The sequence below is a fragment of the Eulemur rufifrons genome, chromosome 8 (assembly GCF_041146395.1).
Source record: "Eulemur rufifrons isolate Redbay chromosome 8, OSU_ERuf_1, whole genome shotgun sequence".
NCBI lineage: Eukaryota > Metazoa > Chordata > Mammalia > Primates > Lemuridae > Eulemur > Eulemur rufifrons.
The window spans coordinates 113,806,294-113,826,186 of record NC_090990.1 but is presented as its reverse complement, the minus strand read 5'-3'; the positions used below and the strand labels follow the sequence as shown (position 1 = coordinate 113,826,186).

Sequence of the window (19,893 nt, the reverse complement as noted above, 5' to 3'; positions counted from 1 at the left end):
CCTTTCTTCTTTGATAGGTAAATATATACATTGTCATACAGAAGGGCAGATAAACCAGCCCAAGATCTTTCTGGGAAATTAGTAGAGTCTTACCAAGTATACAAAAATTAATCCTCAAGATCTCCACGATTATCATGCCTTACTACTTGCCTAACACCTAAGATATGGTTTTTTATTCCCTTGAGAGAAAATTTATTTTTCCATTTCACAGTAGCCTGAAAACTGGCCTAGAAATCTTTCTGATCCTCTGGAATAGTAACACACAACTTACTATTTACCTCCTACTTCCATCACTTCCTGAGAGACCCCTATAGCCTGACCTGCATGAACTGGGTCACACACACTCATGACATGATGAGAAAAGGAAAAGTGCGCATCATTTAAGGGAACTCAGTAGCATGAAGAAGGAAAATCAAATACATTTCAAAAAATACAAAATTATCTCTGAACCTTGTATTATTTTCCACTGATACACAGACCCTTATTGTAACATTTTGACATATCATAGGACAAGTCTTTATTACTTTTCTTTTTTTAAAAAAATATTTTCTTGACTCCTTTTACCAGTTTTTTTCTTGATGAACCCCATAGTCAATCTGTCAAATTAAAACTTGCATACACACCCCTTTTCAGTACATTTAGAGGTTATTATGTGAGAATTAACATAGTTATAATATTGAGTTTTTCCATCCAGGAATATGATTTATTTCTTATGGATTGTAAGAGCCACAAAGAAAAGAAAAAAAATTGCATATCTTATTCACCTCTGGTCCCCAGAGCCTAGCAGAATGCCTGGGAAGTAATAGATCTTCAAAAAAATGTTTGCTGATTCTTTATCAAGCTTAGGTAAAATGTGAATGAATTGAGAAGACTTTCCTATGCACTGGAAATATTTAATTGATTCTTCAATATTTGATAGGGCTATCTGGCTCTGCTAGCTTTGAGGGAAACTATTTTTAATAACACTTTCAATACCTTCCAGGGTTATTGGTCTGTTTAGGTTTTCTACCTCTTCCTATGTCATTTAATTGGTTCAAATTTTCCTAGAACTTATTTCCTCTACATGTTTTAGCGCATTTGTATAAAATTTTTGTAGTATCTGCTTGTAATTTGAATCACCTTTGTATCAATGGTAATATCTGTAAAGAAAACAACATATCGATTCCATATCAGGTAATGCTGGAGTAAATTCTTCACTAGACTAGCAGAGGAGGCAATACCCTGGAAACCAAACACAGCAGGGAGATGTAGGTACCTCCTGGCCCAAAATAGAAATGGTGAATCATCATGACAGAGATGCTGGGCTCAGATGCAGATAAAATTGCATTTGAATATCTACTCTGTCACTTTTTAGACATGTGACCATGGCCAAGTTGTTTAACCTCTCTGGGCTTCAGTTTTCTCTTGTATAAAATGTGGATAAGAATACTTTTTTTACAACATTGTGTTGAAAATTGAATGTGTTAACATACATAAAATGGTATATAGTTATTTACATACAGAAAAAAAACCAGAGTGCTCTATTAAACAGAATGCTCAGTATTTATTATTAATAAGATGCATGGTTAGAAGATTTCTGGATTTAGTGAGACAGTGGGAAGAGTTATTTTTAAAAATTGTTCTTGCAGACTGAGAATGAAGGTATTTAATCATGTAAAGGCTCTGAAAACTTTTTCCCCCAAGACTGAGCAGATTAGTGTCAACTTGCAACGTGGCAAGAGAAATAGCTTTCCGACAATCATGGAAATGAAGACAGTGGAGCCCACTGTACTGGATCATTGTACAGGAATAAAGTAATTTAAATAATGTTCATTGTAGTTGCTATATGTGTAGACATTTTTCTATTGTTCTCTCAGTTGGGAAGAGAGTGTGTTAATATTAAAGTGTTAATAACCAGAGCCAATATTAATGTGGCTGAGGGAAAATCGTCTAATCTCTGCAAATGGACAAGAGCCAGATGTGTCCCAGAAAGACCTTCTGCAAAGGTGGAGAACACAGTCAATGAACCTGGATCTTAAGTGTTCTCACCACACACACACTACAAGTTAACTCTGTGAAATGATATGATAGATATATTAACTTGATTGTGGTGATAATTTCACAAGTTGTACACCTTAAATATATACAAGTTTTATTTTTAAATTATACCTCAATAAAGCTGAAGGAAAACAGAATTCATTGAGAAGTTTTGAAGGGAAAGTTGATTCAGCAGAAAATAAGATGAGCTCAGTTTGAGAAACAAGGCGTAAAATAAAAATAAAGTTATTCTTTGCTTGTGTTCACTGCAAAGAAGTAACTTTTATTTGTTCAAAATGTGTTTTCTAGTTATGAGTACATTCTCTTTCAGGGAGCAAGTCCATGAATAAAAGATCCGGCTGCTTAATTCTCTTCACAGATTGTCCAGCGTGGAAATGACTTTCTAAACTATAATAACAAAAGGATAACAATATATGTGAATGATTGGCAAAGCAATGTCATGTTTCATGTATTTATTGAGTTGAAACAAACTCTAGGAAGACTTCATCACCTCCCAGCTCATTTTTTCCATTCAAGGCCAGTTACAGCACTTGGAGCTTTGGTCCAACACAGGCCCTCTGCACACCTTTTGGCCACAGTGTTGCCATTAGCACACTTGGAACACCTGGATGGATCACCAGTGTCCCGCAGAACCCGTCAGCTTTGCCTTCACAGAATGCACTGGGTCGGGGGCGGTGGGGGTGGGGGGGTGCTCCTGGGAGGCTCTGGAGCAATGCAGCCTACACACAAGACAATACAAGCGCCGTCAGTGACAGTCCATGAAAACTTGGAAGAAACATCTCTAAACATGTGAGATTAGAAAAGTTTTCTACTCACCAGTTCAAAGCAAATCAGATTTTGGGTAGGGGGACCCTATTCACCAAAGATTAGAGCGGAGTTGCAGATTACCACGGTGTCATTTATTCAAAGTGAAGAGAGTGTTTGTTTTATTAATACTTCTTTTATTAGCTAGACTAGAAAATACTTATATAGCCTTATAAATATTTGGTATTTAGCTGGTTTGGTGAGTTAGACAATAAAGCTGTTTCTTGACTGGCAAAAGGAATTCTCAAGTTCACCATATCAAGCCAGAAATTTTATATATAACATATTGTCAGATGAAAAACTATATATTTTCTGGGGTTTTTGTTAACTAATTTGCCTCAACAGCCCATCCCATGCTCCCAAATGAGAAATTATGGAAAATTAGAAGCCATCAGTTGTCTTGAGGTTTATTCAGCCTGCTGAATCTCATGTTACACCATTTAAACTGTCATGTCCCTTGTCTGGGTAGAATGGTCCGTGAGCCCATCTCAGTTTGCTGTGGACTGTACAGGGTTACACTCTTCACTCAAAATTGTCCTGAGTTAGTGTGAAATAATACAAAATACACATATTGGTTCTCTGCCCCAGTCCTGGCACAGAGCTCCTAATCCCCTTATAGACAGGTATGCTAGGAGAATCTTATTCTAATGTTTGATCTTTGACCCAGTTCCCAAGCGCAGAGTTCCTAAATCCTTTGGAATTTCCTGGTGATAGGAGAGTCTTTGTCCTAAAGAGGTGACTCTCAGTGGGCTCCTAGATGGGTGCTGGTTTCCAAGAAAACCAAGTCATGATTAGAAGCTTGCAGCTTTCAGCCCCAGCCCCCATTCTCCAGAGACTGGAAAGAGAGGCTGGAAATGGAGTTAATAATCAAGCATGCCTCTGGGATGAAGCCTCCATCAAAATCCCTGAATTACGGGATTCGAGGAGTTTCCAGGTTGGTGAACCCTGGGAAGGTGGCACACCCCAGCTCCATGAGGACAGAAGTCCTCCTACACTCAGGACACTTCCAGATCTCATCCTATGCATCTCTTCATCTGGCTGTTCATCTCTATTCTTTATTATATCCTTTATTAACAAACTGGCAAACATAAGTGTTTCCCTGAGTTCTGTGAGCTGCTCTAGCAAATTAATCTAACTCGCAGAAGGGGTGATGGGAACCCTGATTTTTAGCCAGTTGCTCAGACACACAGGTCACAACCTGTGCTTGCAACTGGCATCTGAAGTGGGGGAAGGGGCAGTCTTGTGGGACTGAGGCCTGACCTGTGGGATGTGACACTATCTCCAGGCAGACAGTATCGGAATTGAATTGAATTAGAGGACACCCAGCTGGTGTCCACTGGAGAATCTGCTGGAGAATGGCTTGGTATATGGGGAAAAAAACTCACAAATCTGGTGCCAGAAGTGTTGCGTGGCTGTGTGAGAGCAGAGAGTAGAGAGCAGGAAAAACAGTGTAGTTTTTCCTGTATTTTACAGTTGGAAATAAATTATATGGGCACTCTAGCTAGAAAATCTAAATTTTTCTCAGCAAGAAATGAATTAAAATCCCCAGAGCAGAAATCATGCCTTCTGCTTCTGCTTTTTTGGAAATCAACAAGTAAACACTAATGTGTATTTTCTTTGTTCAAGGTATGCAGATATTTCCCTAACTACCTGGCATCTGCAGCCCCACAAGGACTTGAATTTGTAGATGAGAGAATATGAACCTTCATTGCAGAACTTTCCCAGGAAGTCCTCCAAGTCAAGAACCCAAACCATGGCACCACCAAACCCATTTGCTTTCAGAAACGTACCTGTGATGTAAGAGTGCAATCTGTTGATCCAGCACTAAGTCTTTTAAAACACTATAAAATTATTGAAAGCCTTATGTAATAGGATCAAAGAGTTTCTAAAAAAGGAAACACAAAGAAAAGCAAAATCATATTACTATGAAATAACTGTGTTTGCATGTTGGTTATGGTCTTTGTGTACATGCCATCCTGGTTTACATGGTCACCATCATAGCACACAAACCACCTATATCCTGTTTTTTGTCTTTGTTTTCACTTTGTAAAAGAAATAAACATTTCTCATATTTCTGCTTAGTCTTTATACTTATCATTTTTGATGATTAAAAATATTCTTTTGTGTTTATTGATTATAATTTAATACACCTTTTCCTCATTGTTTTCATATTTTGTGATCATAAGCAAGACTCTGAGAAACACCTTTATACATAAATGCTTTCACCACACTGTTTTTCTAATAATTACCCAAGAGTTGGAATAGGAGGCTAAAAGGTATACATATGTGTATCATTCCTGTTACATACAGCCATCTTGTTTTCTCAAAGAGGAAACCAACCCAACCCCATACAAGGGGCCCTTGGAATGCCAAGTGTTCTTAGAAACTGGGAGTCTGTGTGGTATGGTGGAAAGAGCATAAGCTTTGGCATCATTCAAACCTATAAGCTAAATCCTAGTATACCACTTACTAAATGTATGCCACTGGTAAGTAAATCAATCTCTATTACCGATAATTTCCTTATTGGAAAATAGAAATAATATATACCTTATAATAATGCTAACTGTCATTTGTTAGGTACATACTCACCATGTATTCTTCATGGAATCCAGCCCTTGGCTTGTTATAAGAGCTAAAATATAGAACTGCCACATTGCAGGTAATGAAAAACAACTAGGCTCCTTTCTCTTTCCATGGAATAAAAATGTACTTTTGCCACAGCTCCCAGAAAAATTCGCTAAGCAAATAGAGCTTGATCTTCAATTACTACTATGCAATGCCAGCAGCTCCAACATGCATGCAGAACCGGGCCCAAGGCCTGGATTTCATGGGAAATCAGGCTTCCTTGTGGTTACCAGTGAATAACTGCCAAGGTCTGAGAGACTGTGGCTACTACCGCCTACTTCATGCTTAAGTTATTGGTAACATGGTTGACTTATGGTTAGCCCTAACTTCTCACCCTTGAAAGTCCATGCCAGCTACATTACAATGCCTTCCATGACCCTCCAATGAAAAGGTTTAGGATTTCTGTCACCCTGATCAGCAGTGCAAGGAGTAATATTCCTCTTCTGGAGCAACTTTAATTCCATCCTCTCTCTTAAGAACGAAGGGGTATAAATAGTCAGAACCTCCCACCTACTGTCCTAGGCCAATCTCACCTTCATTTGTCTTATCTTTGCTTCCTCCTCCCTAAACATGTCAAAGGAAAGAGGGCAGAAGTGGAAAGACAGGGCTGGACATGGAGTAAGAGGTGGGGGAGTTGGTCAGAGCTAGTAAAAAAAGAAAAAATTTTGTAATTATATATTTTCTCTACCTTGGGCCCTAGATTTGACTGCAAAGAGCCAGAAGTGTGTGAGCTTATGTGTAAAGGTCTTTTGGGTATTGATGTGTATGTGTGCTTGCTTGTGTACACGTCAGTATGTTCATGTTCATGTTGTTACCGAAAACTCAGCACTTGTCCATGAGGCCAAATCAGAAGAACGAGACGTTGCTCTGGAACATTTCCCCCAGCAAAGCCCAAATCTCTCTTCACCTCCTCCTTCATAGTTTCTATCCTTTCTCACCTCCCTATTATCTTCCAGTTCTTTCTACCTAAATTCTCTCCTCTTTCCTTATACCTCTATGGACCTGCCCATACTCTCTCTCAACCCAGTTCCCCAATTCTCTCGCACTGTCTGGGGAACAGACACGCCTGGAGCTTTGACTTGGGTGGACAGGCGGTACATGGGCACCGTATGTAACCTGAAATTCTGTATCCCCCATAATAAGATGAAAAAAATATATATATACTATGGTTGGTTGCTTTTAAAAAAATAAACTTTTTATAAACTAAAAAACAAAAAAAAAAGAAATGTAAGAATTGGGCAGGCAAATAGGTGAGGACAGAGGGGTGCTAGTGGAAGGTGGGAAATACTCACATGTTAACAAATCTTGTCCCCATCTCAAATGATAGACAAGGTAGAACAGACCGTAAGCTAGGGGAGCTCTGTTGGTTGTTATTTTCTAGAATCCAGGAGCAGGTAGAATTTTCTAACTCTGGCTTTGTCAATACCATACATTGTTCCAGCAGACTGGTTCCTGCTGATAAATTTCAGGTGACTTGTGATAATCTGAGTTTGGTTGTATCTCAGTAACTGCATTGAGAACTTTCCAGAAATTGTATCTCTAACTCAAGATCTTTGCTCTAACCCCTTGAGGTCAAAGGCCAGAGCATGATCAGAGGTGATACTGAGGCACGAGCAATGACTGACAAGGCAAGGAATGAGGCTGGAGGTTAACTGGGGCTGACCTGACCTGCAGCTCCCTTCCCTTTGACAAAAAAGAATCTTTTTCTCCCTCAAGAGAAATGCAACACTAAAGAAAAAAGAAATGGCCCATTGCAGACATTGCTCAATTCCATAAGATCAGCTCTGTCATATGTTAGCAGAGGGTATTGATGAAATGATGTGAGGAAATGCCCACCAACATCCACCACACATACATGCGCGTGCGCACGCACACACACACACACACACACACACGCACAAGGATTGAGAATGCTTTGCATCTTTCTTCCAGGTACACTTTTCTTAATGTGATATCTCCATTATTGAAACAATTGTGAAGTCCCAGGTCAATGCCAGTTTTTAATTCCCTGGCGGCAGCTGTCGGCATTGGAGGCCCCCACTTCGGATGACTGTTGATGACTACTAGGCTTACTTCAAATGGGAAAATGCTCAAAATCAAGATACTCTACTTAATTACAAATTGCTAGGGGTCAAAGCCATGCCTCAGTTATGTTTCTTATACCCCCGTGGCACAGTGGACTTTACTACATAGCAATGTAATAAAAAACATTTATTATAGTGAAGCCAGATCTGACGTTAACACCAAGTGTATGATCACCTCTCCTTGCCTAACAAAATAAATAAAACTGGAGTTTTAAACTCAGCTGCTTTCAGGTCCCGGGAGGCAAAATGAACATGCGAGGCAGCCTGAGTACCAGTAGGGAGTAACGAGGAATATAACAGTGTTCAATACGATCATTAAAACTGTGCTGCGTCCCTAAAAAAAAAAAAAAAGTTTTCTGATCAAATTTGGCCTTCAGAGCACCTGTTCGAAATGATCTAGAAGATTGTTTTATCCCTTCTTATATTCTTCTTGAATCAGCAATTGCTCTGGTTCATGTTCTTTTCTTTTCTAAGGATGGAGCAAAAAGACAAAGTTGGAAGAGAGTGCTAGGAGGGGTGATAACCTCCAACCAGAGCCTCCATGGAGATACCACTGTGTCCTTTGCATACACACTGCAGTTCCACACTCAGAGACCTCCTCCCTATTTTCTCTCCCATTGACCAATTCATTGATCCCCTGTAATAACTGTTGCTAATTTTGGACTTAGAATAAACTACTATTCTAAAAGCAGAACACACCAAAAAAGACATTTTGGAATGAAAATCAAAGACATTTGGAGTTTCCTGATTTATTAGTTGCAGAAAGTAAGACTCCAGTGAGCAGAAGGAGTCAGAATTGTGGAAAATGCTGCCATCGGCCCACAGAAGCACCAGGGCAATCCCAGAGTCCTGCAGAGAAGGGTGAAGACAGCTGTCTCTGGCTAGTCTAGGCAGAGAAGGCAAAGCCCACCCTGTTGTTGGCCATGTCATAGACAGAGTAATATTCCTTGAGGAAGACATCTCCCAGAATCCACAGGGGCTGCCCACCAGGGTAGGGCAGGTAGGTGGGCTCAATCCCGAGCCTGCAGTAACCATTGTTCTGAAGAGACAAAGGACATGAAGATATAACCAGCTGCACTGTAGAGACCTTCCCCCACAGGAACTTCCCCACCTATAGGCCATGACCCCTATAGGGGGCTCTGGATTCTTGTTCAGCCTCAGCCTGGCCCCTAGTGGTTCTTCGTAGCTGCCCAGATGTGAGCTGGGACACAGAACACCTGTTTGGGCCCACCAATCACAGTGTCAAGAAGCCCGGGGGTAAATACGTACAGTGAAGACATAGGCGGAGGGAGGCAGAGGGAACCGGGCCCCGCTGATGATGAAGGTGATGGTGGGCAAGTTCTGCACGTAGTTGCAGTCGACCACAAACTGAGAGAGGGAAGAGGCAAAGCTTAGGTGCTCAGGGGACTGGGAGCCCAGACAAATGGCCCAAGTCCCCCTTTTTTCCTGTGAGTCCTCTGTGAGATTTTCCTCACAACCTTTCAGCAGAGGCTGTTTCAGAGCAAGGGAGGCATGGCCTGATTCCCAGGCATGACACTAACCAGGCCCTCTGGCCTTCTGGAGTGCTCTCCTTAAATACATCTCAGCTAGTGGATTTTGGTTATATTGATATGGCCTTAAGGAATGAGACTCATTCTAGAACATAGTCTATAACTTCAGAAAGTGTAAATTACAGAATAAATGCATGGGGCACACATTTGTAGCAGCATACTCTCATACTCTCACGTACACTCATATCCATGTTTCTGTGCACATGTTCATGTACTCACCACAGCATGTGTGTGCACGCACACACATACACAACTTGAGAAGCCAAGATTTAGTCTGGGCACAGACACTTGCATGCATGCAGGCAGAAGCAAACCACAAAGGGGGCAAGTGTGGGGACAGAAGACTACTCAGAGTAAAACCCAAAGATATATTCCTAGGGAAGAAAGAAACCAGAGGGAACGGAGAAATGCCTTGGTCCCTAATTCTAATATTTCAGAGAAGTCAAACGACAGTGGCCAAAGCTGAAATTATGCTCCTAGGACCTGCAATGGATTAGCAGCACCTCCTAACTCTGTTCACCCCATACTCACAATCAGTCTGGATGGAGTTACTCCTCCCCTTGCCCTGCCTTGCATTGAAGGTTCATGGCAGAAATGCCATGCTGTGTCCCCACCCAATCTTTCCTGCTAGGTACTCAGGTCCCATCCAACCACTTCTCTTCTGTGAACTCGTTACACTTAGGAGACTATGTTGAGGCTGCCTGGATGTGCAGAAAAGCCCTTGGCTCCTGGTTACTCACTTCACCATTCTCAGCCTGCTGGGCTCCTGTTGCCTGCAGGAAGGAGTCCATGTACTGCAGGGGAACAGCCAACAGGAAGGTGCCGGTATCCACGATGGCCTGGCAGCCCTGGGAGCACAAGCCGGTGTCCTGATCGCCAATTAAAAATCTGAGGGACACCAGGACAAAGAGAATCAAGTGCCTCTGTTCAAAACATAAGCCACATCCATCGTCATCCTCTCAATGCAGCAACTCCAATATCCTGCCTTTTCCAGGAAGCCAGGCCACCCCCACTACATATCTGCCCATGCAATCCTTCTGTGCATTTGGGATTACTGGAGCAATATCTCAAGTCTTGGTCCGGTGTCCTCTCCAGCCACTAAAAGTTCTTGGAAGACAGAAGCTGCATCTTGTCTTGTTTAATCTACCTATATGGAGTCCAGCATATAGTACAAAACACTATGTATAAGACACTTTTCAGGGATTATGGTGATACAAGGAAGGGGTAATTTGTACTTACTGTTTTTAAAGAGCTTAGTCTAATAGAGATGAAACCACACAATCCATTGCTACCACCATAGGGCAGTATCTGATAAACTCTGCAGTGTGGTACGTAATGTCTTACATGATTCATTCTCTGATTCCTTGTTCAACTTTTTCTGCTGTTCTACCTTTCCTCTTCATTCCACATATACTTGCTGGGTGCTGTCTATGAGCCAGGTATCATGCAAGGCACTTAGAGATACAACAATGAATAAGGCAGATACCACAGTGCAGTGGAGGGGTCAGACACTTAACAAAAAAATACTAATGATGTTGAACTGCAGCCCTGATAAATGCCATGAAGCAAATGCAATACACCAGAGAAAAGGGACTTGATCTAACCTGGAGGTCGGAGAAGGATTTTTCTGAGGAACTGACACTTAAAGGATAAGTAGATTTGGGCCACGTGAGAAAGACACCTCCATCCCACACACAACTAGTCTCATGACCTGCCAAGTTCTTACCTCTCTCTGGCTCTTGCACCTTGGACTATTTTCCCAGTGCCTTACTCAATGACTAGGATGTGTACCTTGTGACAGGAGCACAGGTAAATACTACGGGATCAAAAGAAGGATCACTGTGCACTGGGCCCCTGAGAAGATGTCTGGAGGAGGTAGAAATTAATCTGGGCTTTGAAGGATGCCTAAAATTCAAGTAAGCACTCCAGGAGGTATAATTAAAATAAAAGAAGCAAAAAAGTCATGGCCAGGTGTGAGGACTCACAGAAGTCTTTACCTCATATCAGGAAGCACTGGGAAGGCTGTATTGACAGGTGGAGCCTAGCTTTTGTATGGTCTTGAGTATAGACCAAAGGAGTTTTGTATTTAATTTGCATGTGATAGAGAATTCTTGAGGGCTTTTGAGTGTAGAAGTAACTGATTTATGATCATGAGTTTTGGGATCAGATAAGCTTGTGCTCAAATCTTGGCCTTATGGAATATGTGACTTTGGATAAGTTAACCTCTCAGCCTTTTTTTTTTTTTTTTTTTGAGACAGAGTCTTGCTCTGTTGCCTGGGCTAGGGTTCCATGATGGCATCAACCTAGCTCACAGCAACTTTAAACTCCTGGGCTCAAGCAATCCTCCTGCCTCAGCCTCCTGAGTAGCTGGGACTAAGGCGTGCGCTACCACGCCTGGCTAATTTTTTTCTATTTTTTAGTTGCCCAGCTAATTTCTTTCTATTTTTAGTAAAGATGGGGTCTTGCTCTTGCTGAGGCTGGTCTTGAACTCCTGACCTCAAGAGATTCTCCCGCCTCAGCCTCCCAGAGTGCTAGGATTACAGGTGTGAGCCACCACGTCTGGCCAACCTCTGAGCCTTGATTTCTTTATTTATAGAATGAAATATATTGTTGACCTTCTTATACTGTTGTGGAGATTATATGAAATAACATATTTAAAGTAGTTAGCATAGCATCTGGCATGTACTCAACATAAATGATAACTATTAATCTCGCTAATGATGGAAGTGGTAAAGATTACGCAGATGAGGACAATGAAGCTTCCAAGAATAAAGACATGGATTATTCACAGTGCCTAGGAACAACCAACTTGCTGGCATGCCAGGCCCAGTAACCAGTTCAAAAAGTTCAGACAAGAGCTAGGCGCCAGAGTCTACTGAGCTCCAGGACCATCTCAGCCTGGGGGTTTGGTGATTCTTTAAGGAACCTGTGTGACGTGGAGGAAGGGTGTCAGCCATGGCAGGAACGGGAAATAGTGTCATGTTGAAGAACTGCCCTTTCTACTTACTCCTGGATGGCAATCTGCCAGTAAAATTCGTGGGTGACAGGGGTCCAGACAATCGGATCAAAATAAAGTCTGGTGTCCACACCTCCCAGGATGAGCTCTCCACCGTACTGATGGGTTGGTTGGCTGGGGAGAAACGTACACAAGTGTGAGTTCCCACAACCAAAATAGGTCAGGCAGTTCTATCTCTCCTCTATCCTTTCCTCAATCCCTCAGACACAAAGGTGCTGCAGAACAAGGAGATGCTGACCTCTGAGCTGCTCTCAGGTTCCCCCTGCTGAGGCACAGGGAGAGGAGGCTTCTCAGAAGAACGCACAAAGTATTAGCCCATAATTGGAGAAGATGGAATTGGAAACCAGGTACCTGAAAACAAACTATGGGGGGTACACTATTTTTCAAGTTAAAATTATTATGGCATCCTTTATCAAGAAGTTTAAGTCATTTCCAGAAAAAAATTCACTGTAATTTCAATGGAAAATATGTTACTGTTATTCACAAAATTTCTGTTTGGCCATTAAAAATGAAAAAAAATAAAATAAAATCAGAAATAAAAAAAAAAAAACAACAAAAACAAACTATGAAGGCATTCCAGAGAAACTCTCCCCAGGAAGAAACATGTCTAGGAGCACCTGGAATGGGGTCTGACATAGCCCTCAAGTGTGCTATGAGGGGCATGTTCCTATTGTGGTCAAGTCGGTGGTGCACATGCTGGAAGGATTTAGCCCTTTCATGTTCACTATCCTGGTCCTCCCAGTCATAGAAGAAAGGCATTTTGCCATCTGGTACCTTGAGGATCATGTTTTAGAAAAGAAGGAACAGGAAGTAAGGTTTGACACAAAATTTCAAGGCCAAGTGAAATAAGAAAAGCACTGGATTTGGGATCAAGATATTTGAGTTTGAGTCTTGGCTTCATAACTACCAGTGGGTGACCTTGATCAATACTGACAAGCTGTTTGTGCCTCCATTTCCTCCCTGGCAAAATGGGGCTAATAACAGGATTTTTGAGATGTCATTTGAAGTAATTGCTATGAGAATGCTTCATAAAACCAGGCATGGTATAATTATTATTTCATTATTGTTCTCTTTGATAGTAAAAGTTCATGTGGCTTGTTCTATAGCTCTAGAGTTGTGCAAATATGGCAATCTCCAGACTTCCTAAATAAATGTTGAGGGACTGTTGCTTACTTTTAAGAAAAGAGTTGTCATATGGCTTATGGCTAATATAATTAAAAACTCTTAAAGTGTATTTAAAATTAAATTCCTCCCCAAATGTAGTTACAAATTTTCAGAAATACTCATTGTGTCAGGAAACTATAACCTGGGCCCCATCTGATCTTGCTTTGTCTAGAGACCCTCTGGAGCCTCATTTCCTGAGCCCTTCCCAGGACAAGGGTTCTTACCGAGAGAAGTAGAAGCTGAAGATGGGCTGAGTGAGCTGACCCTGCTGCAGCATCTCCTGCATGACTGTTGGGGCATCCCCCACCGCCATGCCTGGGTAGCCCATTCCCAGGATCCCATCAAAGTCTGAATAGTAGAAGGGAATGGTGGGCTCATTCTCACTCAGGCCAAACTCCTGGTTATTGATGGTGATGTCCTGAACCTGGGGAGAGCAGACAGTAGAGCTTGACAATTGAGGTGGACAAATCATGGCTCAGGTGCCCAGGATCCAGAATCCAGAACCTCTCCTGGGGAAAGGAAATTGGCTTTTTTCATGCAGAGCTCAGCCATGGGGGTGGGAGTAGAAGGTGAAAGGGCAACAGTGCCACCAACCATGTGGGTCTTGGGGAAAAAAGCATGGGTGTTGGGGAAGTGCAGGCAGTTGTTTTCTGGAGTTATGGTTTCCACTTCCAAGGACGGTGAAAGGAGCGACTGGTTTTATACTGAAAAATCTGCATGCAAGAATGATTAGAAGAACTGTGGGTGTTTAACGTAAAAATATAAGAAAATGAAAAGACCTGTCTTCGAATATGCAAAGTGCAACTGTGTGGAAGAGGAAGGAAGCAGATTTATTCTGTGTGCTTCCAGAGGACAGAGTTGGGACCACAGAGCAAAGTTACAAGAAGACACAGCAACTTTAGCACAACATAAAGAGTTTTCTATAGCCAGGACTGCTGTGAAAGTGATTCCTGTCTTGGGAGGAAGCTTAAATTAGATAGCATTTTTGTGTGTGTGTGATGTCTCTGTAGTCATAAAATTAGATGTTCCTTTTGATGCTCAGTTTTTGGGATGGTTATACCTACTCAGTAAGCATGAATTTCTCTAATAGCTTAAGGCTCTAGAAAATGGGAGCCAAATCACAGACCTTCAAAGGCTAAGTGAACACTACTCACAGTCACGGTGTCATATCCCAGGACCACGCTCAGGCTGCCACTCCCATAGGACAGTGTATAGGTTTGCCCATTGATTTTGAAGGTGGAGGACAGGCTGGGGTTGAATCTGTTGTGATTGGCTGTAGAAAGACAGAAGGGAATGTTAGTGTCAGTCATCGCTTTCCAAAATGCTTGGAGGCAACTAATCCTCAATGGCTCGGGATCATCAGACAAAGGCTGGGATGGGGCATCACGCTCAGATCCTTGGCATTGCAGACAAACTGTGCTAGCCCCAGAAAAGTCTGTCCCCTTAGATAACAGACATTGCCCAAATTCGTTCCAACCCATCACTCCTTGAAGGGCAGATTGCCTCAGAGATGCCAGGAATTCTGGGCCACAGGAGAGAGCTGAGGAGAAGGAACAATGTAGAAAGGAATGAAAGCCTGAGCCTATTTCTGCTGTCTCTCTCCAAAACAGTCAGCACTTCTGAAATGTGGTGAAGTGATACGCTGAGAGCAGGACTTCTAGATGTTCCCAATATAAGGAGGGTGAGATATAGATCTGTCTAAGGAACTCTGGACTTGGAATTATAAGGCTGCACTTCAATCCTGACTCTGCCCCTCCATCTGCTCCCATCCATGGTGTGGAGGGTGGTGGTGGTGTACTCACAGCAGGCGTCGCTCTGGCAGTAGGTGGAAGGCACCCACAGGTTGGAGGAGCCCGTGTCAAAGAGAACTAGGAAATTTTGAGGTGGTGTCCCAATGCTGATCTCCCCAAAGTAGAAAGACTGCAAAGAGAGGTTTGTCAGCCTCATTAAACAACTAAGTCTTGTCCTAGGGATAAGCAAGAAGTTGACCCACATTTTGTCCAAATCATCTCTTTGGGGGAATAAGCGACTTCTCCCACAAGTTCTCCTTCCCATCTGGAGCCAGCTCCTCTCAAGATTCTGCTTTTTTATCTCTAATTGAGCAGCTGAGACTTAGTTTGGCAAGACAATATGCTCTTCCAAATGAGTTTCTACTTTAACAATAAGTTAACATCTTCATGGGTTTACCATGCTATGCCAGAATACCCAGAGTTGGAGAAACACTCATTTTTTTCTCCTTTCTCAGTGTCCGTCCATCCTCCCACATCTCACACACACACATACACACACACACACTCCTCTCCTCTTCTCTTCCATTGTTAGGTACTTCTACCACCATTTTCCTCCCTCCTGGTCACACGCTAGCAGGGAGTACAAGGAAGTCTGGGGTAAGAGGTAGCGTGGAGAACCATTAAAGCATTCCATTGGGAGGTAGCTTAAGTTCTAAGTCAATTTGGGCCAGTCATGTCACTTACCCACCTCTAGTTCTTTCATATATAAAATATGGGAGTTGAAATAGGAGATCCCTAAAGTGGCTTCTAGCTCTGATGCTCAACATGACGTCTCACTATGGACAGTCGATAGGACACCAGAATGTTGAGATGCCCTGATGAGACACTGTAGGCTTGAGCACTTGCAGACTTTTGCTCTGGGGACCAGTGTGTCTTTCCAAAGAGAGAAAGAGAGATGTAGTGTCTGGTGCCACTGGAGCTCTTGCCTGCCAGCTTCACATGCATTTTCCTTCTTCCCCCTGCAGCCATTGCCAGGACTTCCTTTGGATCTCTCAGTTGACTTGAACATTCCCACTTGAATCTCTTAACCATATAAATGGGGCTTTAGAGAGATGGGCCAGTAATGAGAGGAAAAGAGGAATAAAAGGGAATTAACTATACTATCAGATGGTACCAACTTATAATTTGTTCTAATTCTTTCCATAGGAAGGTGAGACTTAGGTTTAGTAACCAGTTCAACATTACAGCTAATGAGAGGTACAAATGAGTATCTAAGAATGGTGGTTATACAAGGGTTATGGACACCCCTTGCCCCTTTACTCACATCCAGGTAGTTGGTGATGGGCTCATAAGCAATAGCATCAGTATTGAAATGATACTTGGCAGCTGGATCAACCTTTGGGTAGTCCCTTAGGAACTGCTCCAGTACACCCTGCTCCTCCATTGCCTGGCGGATAGACTTGCCTTTCTTCATAATGATTCTGCGGAGAATAGGGTAAACAAAAGGAATGGGCTTCACCTTGGCCCCATTAAAGCAATCCCTTCAATGATCTGAACTGCAGTATTCAAATCTCTTCAGTATTCAAGTAGAGGCTCTTAGAGGGAATCCTCCCAGATTTTAGCAAGTTCTAACCACTGAATTCACTCCAGCATTCCCAGCATGGAAATGCCCTATACCATATTTTCAAGATTTTGTGCTTATATATTGTTTTCAGAGGATAAATGTCTGTTTCTTCCAAGTCCTTCCTATAAGCTTGGGGCAGGGATTGTGCATCCTTCCTCCTTCACCAACAAAACACTTCACCCACCCTTACACACACACCCACAGCCCCATCCATTTCAAGCCTTGACCCCCAGTGGGTGTTCAGTTCATAGTACCAAAAGACAACCTGACTGGCTTTCCAGGAGGCCTGCAGAGGAAAGCCTTATGCTCTTCCCTAGCTTGTCATGCTCTCTGGAGGCTAGAATTCACAATGAAGCCAAATCCCGAAACATACCTTTGCACACCTTCTGAGAGATACAGACAAGCTAAGACCAAGACCAGGATCTTCATGGTGCTGATTTTCTACTGCCCACCAACACACAGGACACAGTGGCAGAGCCAAGGGTTAGGGCACAGAGAGGGAGGTTGAGTCTCTCTCTTATAGCCTGATCTCCCTGCACTTTTGATCTCTTGATATGTAGGCTTTCCTACCTTTGTACTAGTTGTTTGCCTAGAAATCAATGGATTCTGTTTGTTTTTCCCTCTGGCAAGCATCAAGGACTTTTCTGTTCACTCTGTAGTCAACTTATAAAGCAACTAATGGCTTTACTGATGGAATCTAAAGATTATGATTTGGTAACAAATGTAAAAGGCACTGAAAACAAAGGATCTTGGTCTCTGTGTCTACTGAGAAATGGGTGCTGGCAACTTCTGTAAGAACAATGGAATAATTTGCTCTTTGCCATCTGAGGACATGTACTTTTCTGAGATTTATAGTCTACTCTCTGATGGGAATAAGACCACTGGGGCTTAGGGACCCCATTTCTGAGGCCATGGGAGAGAGGAGGTGAAGGAATGCTGTCTGAGCAGGAGCCGGAGATAAGGGCAGAAGTTAACTGCCTAGTTGGGGGACATTCCAGCTGTCTGGGAGTACAGCAAAGCAGACTCCCACCTTAAAGCCTGAGGGGCCTCATGCCTGAAAAGCCATGGAGCAGCTTGACATGAAAGCCACCCATGGCTGTAGAGGAAGATTGCAAAATGTCAGCCCCGGAGAAGGGACATCAGGCTCCAATTCTTAAAAAACATCAGACTGAGTTCCTTCCCTCCCCTTTTTCAGTAGAATGCCTCAGTTAATGGGGAGCTAACCTCCCAGTAAGAAGTACTAATCTCTTTGTTCCTCAAATGAATGAGCCACAGCTGCTGAGTTCAGAGATACTATGTATGCATACCTTAAGGCATAGTTGTGCTTAGTAATGAGTGGGAGCCATGTGTTCCCGCTTCTATAGATAAAAGAGTAATTAGCTAAGGCATCTTGTGACAGTTAGGGGAGCCTTGAAACTTCTACACATTGTAACCCACGATCTTTTCACATGAAATCATTGTGATCTATAGCATGAAAAAGAGAATAAAAATGGGTGCTAGACTTTGGTCAGTACCACCTGGCTCACAGGAATGCTGGTGATCCCCTGACTTCCCCACACCCTTTCACCTTACTTTTTGTGTCCGTGTCTTTGTCTCTTCTATCTCTTGCAGCTCACACTGACCAGGGACCCGGTTATATCGGTGGTGCTGTGAACCCCGTTAACTCTCTACTTCTTCTTCTCCTCTCTCTTTCTTTTATCAGTTTCATCTATAGCCTTGCATATATGATTCTCATAGCCCACAACACTTTTTGCTCTTTCATTTTTTTAGTGCACAAATTAGTCAACTTTTATCGAATGTCTACTCTATGTCCACTTCTTACTAAGCTCTGGGAGTGCAAAGATAACTAAAATTTGCACCCTTGTGATTCAAATGTCTGCATTCCTGCTGGAATGATAGACACATAATCAAACTATGAGGCAATGTGATCACTCTAGGCATTCAAATATTTGTTGAATGAATGAGAGGGATAATAATAGTATTCGTAAAGCAAAAAAAGAGAGGGGATGATAGCCCCTGGTGAGATTCAAAAGGCTTCATGGAGGACGTAACATTTAAGTGAGGATCTTGCAGGAGGAGGCTAGATGACGAAGTACGGAAGGTTAAAAAAAAAAGCTATTGGAAACAGAAGAAAAGCTTGAGCAGTAGCACGAAGGAATGCAGTTGTGTGATGAGTTCAGAGAACATTGTGGCCAACATAGCCAGAAGAGCAATTCTCAGCATGACTCTTCCTCAGCCTAAGGTGCATCACAGGACCTGCCTGTGTGTGCCCAATTCCCATCATGCTAATTTTCACTCTTGAAATTATTTTCACTCAAGAAACCCTTTGAAATGAAAAAGGCTATAATGCTATAATAGGAATACCCTCGAGTCTACAATACTATATTGAAGCAGTACACATTCAGTTTCTTCAGAATTTTAACGATTATTCTATCAAATTATTTATGACATGCCTGATGACTGACTACAACACACCAGAGCACCATGGATAGGACTACTGGACTACTATACTAGTAGTACTGTAACTACCAACCAGACTACTATACTAGTAGTACTATAACTATCAGACTGCTATATCAGTAGCACTATAACTACCGGACTACTATACTAGTAGTACTATAACCACTGGACTACTATACTAGTAGTACATGGCTAGGTACTGTAGATAGTACTAGCTGTCTGCATGGGGATGGCTTACGTGATTAGAACCTGGTAAGGTGAACCCTGTATGTTATGCTAAGCAACATTGACTCAATTCTGTAAGCAGTAAGAAGCCATTAATGTTTTTTTTCAATCTAGCAAATGACACACTTAATGATTTTCTATATACCATTTATACATAGTTTTTTATATCACAGCGTTTTAGAAGTATTGAGTGAAAAAGGCCACATATCAAAATGATTCTCTAAGTAAAGTAGTTGGCATGGAACCTTGTCATGACTCTACCCTGAAGCTATGCACAAACCCAGAGAAAGTTCAACTTCACGCGTATGATTTAATTTTTCTTTACAGAAATAAGCTTTTAAAGGAAATTTAAGAGCTTCCAAGGAAATGCTTATGATGACCATAACTCCCACATATGGAACACCAACTTTGTACCAGGCACGTATTTCATTTAATCACTGCAACATCCTGTGGAGGCTAATTCAACTTCCCCAACATCACAAGTTAATAAAAGGTGGAACTGGGGGTCTCAGATCTGGTCTGTCTGAACTCAGAACCTCTATCTCACCACAGCATCCTCCTCTAGGCCTGGTGT

General features: G+C 42.2%; 1 protein-coding gene across 1 annotated transcript; it reads right to left on the bottom strand.

Moving 5' to 3' along the window:
* Positions 1 to 8,436: 8,436 nt before the first annotated feature.
* On the bottom strand, positions 8,437 to 17,066 carry LOC138390137 (pepsin B-like). The gene is made up of 9 exons (XM_069478981.1): positions 17,008 to 17,066; positions 16,335 to 16,491; positions 15,083 to 15,200; positions 14,435 to 14,553; positions 13,505 to 13,704; positions 12,108 to 12,230; positions 9,841 to 9,988; positions 8,820 to 8,918; positions 8,437 to 8,589 (listed from the first exon to the last, which is right to left on the bottom strand). The coding sequence occupies exons 1-9, from the start codon at positions 17,061 to 17,063 to the stop codon at positions 8,437 to 8,439; spliced, it is 1,173 nt and encodes a 390-aa protein (XP_069335082.1). The 5' UTR covers positions 17,064 to 17,066.
* Between the last annotated feature and the right edge of the window lie 2,827 nt (positions 17,067 to 19,893).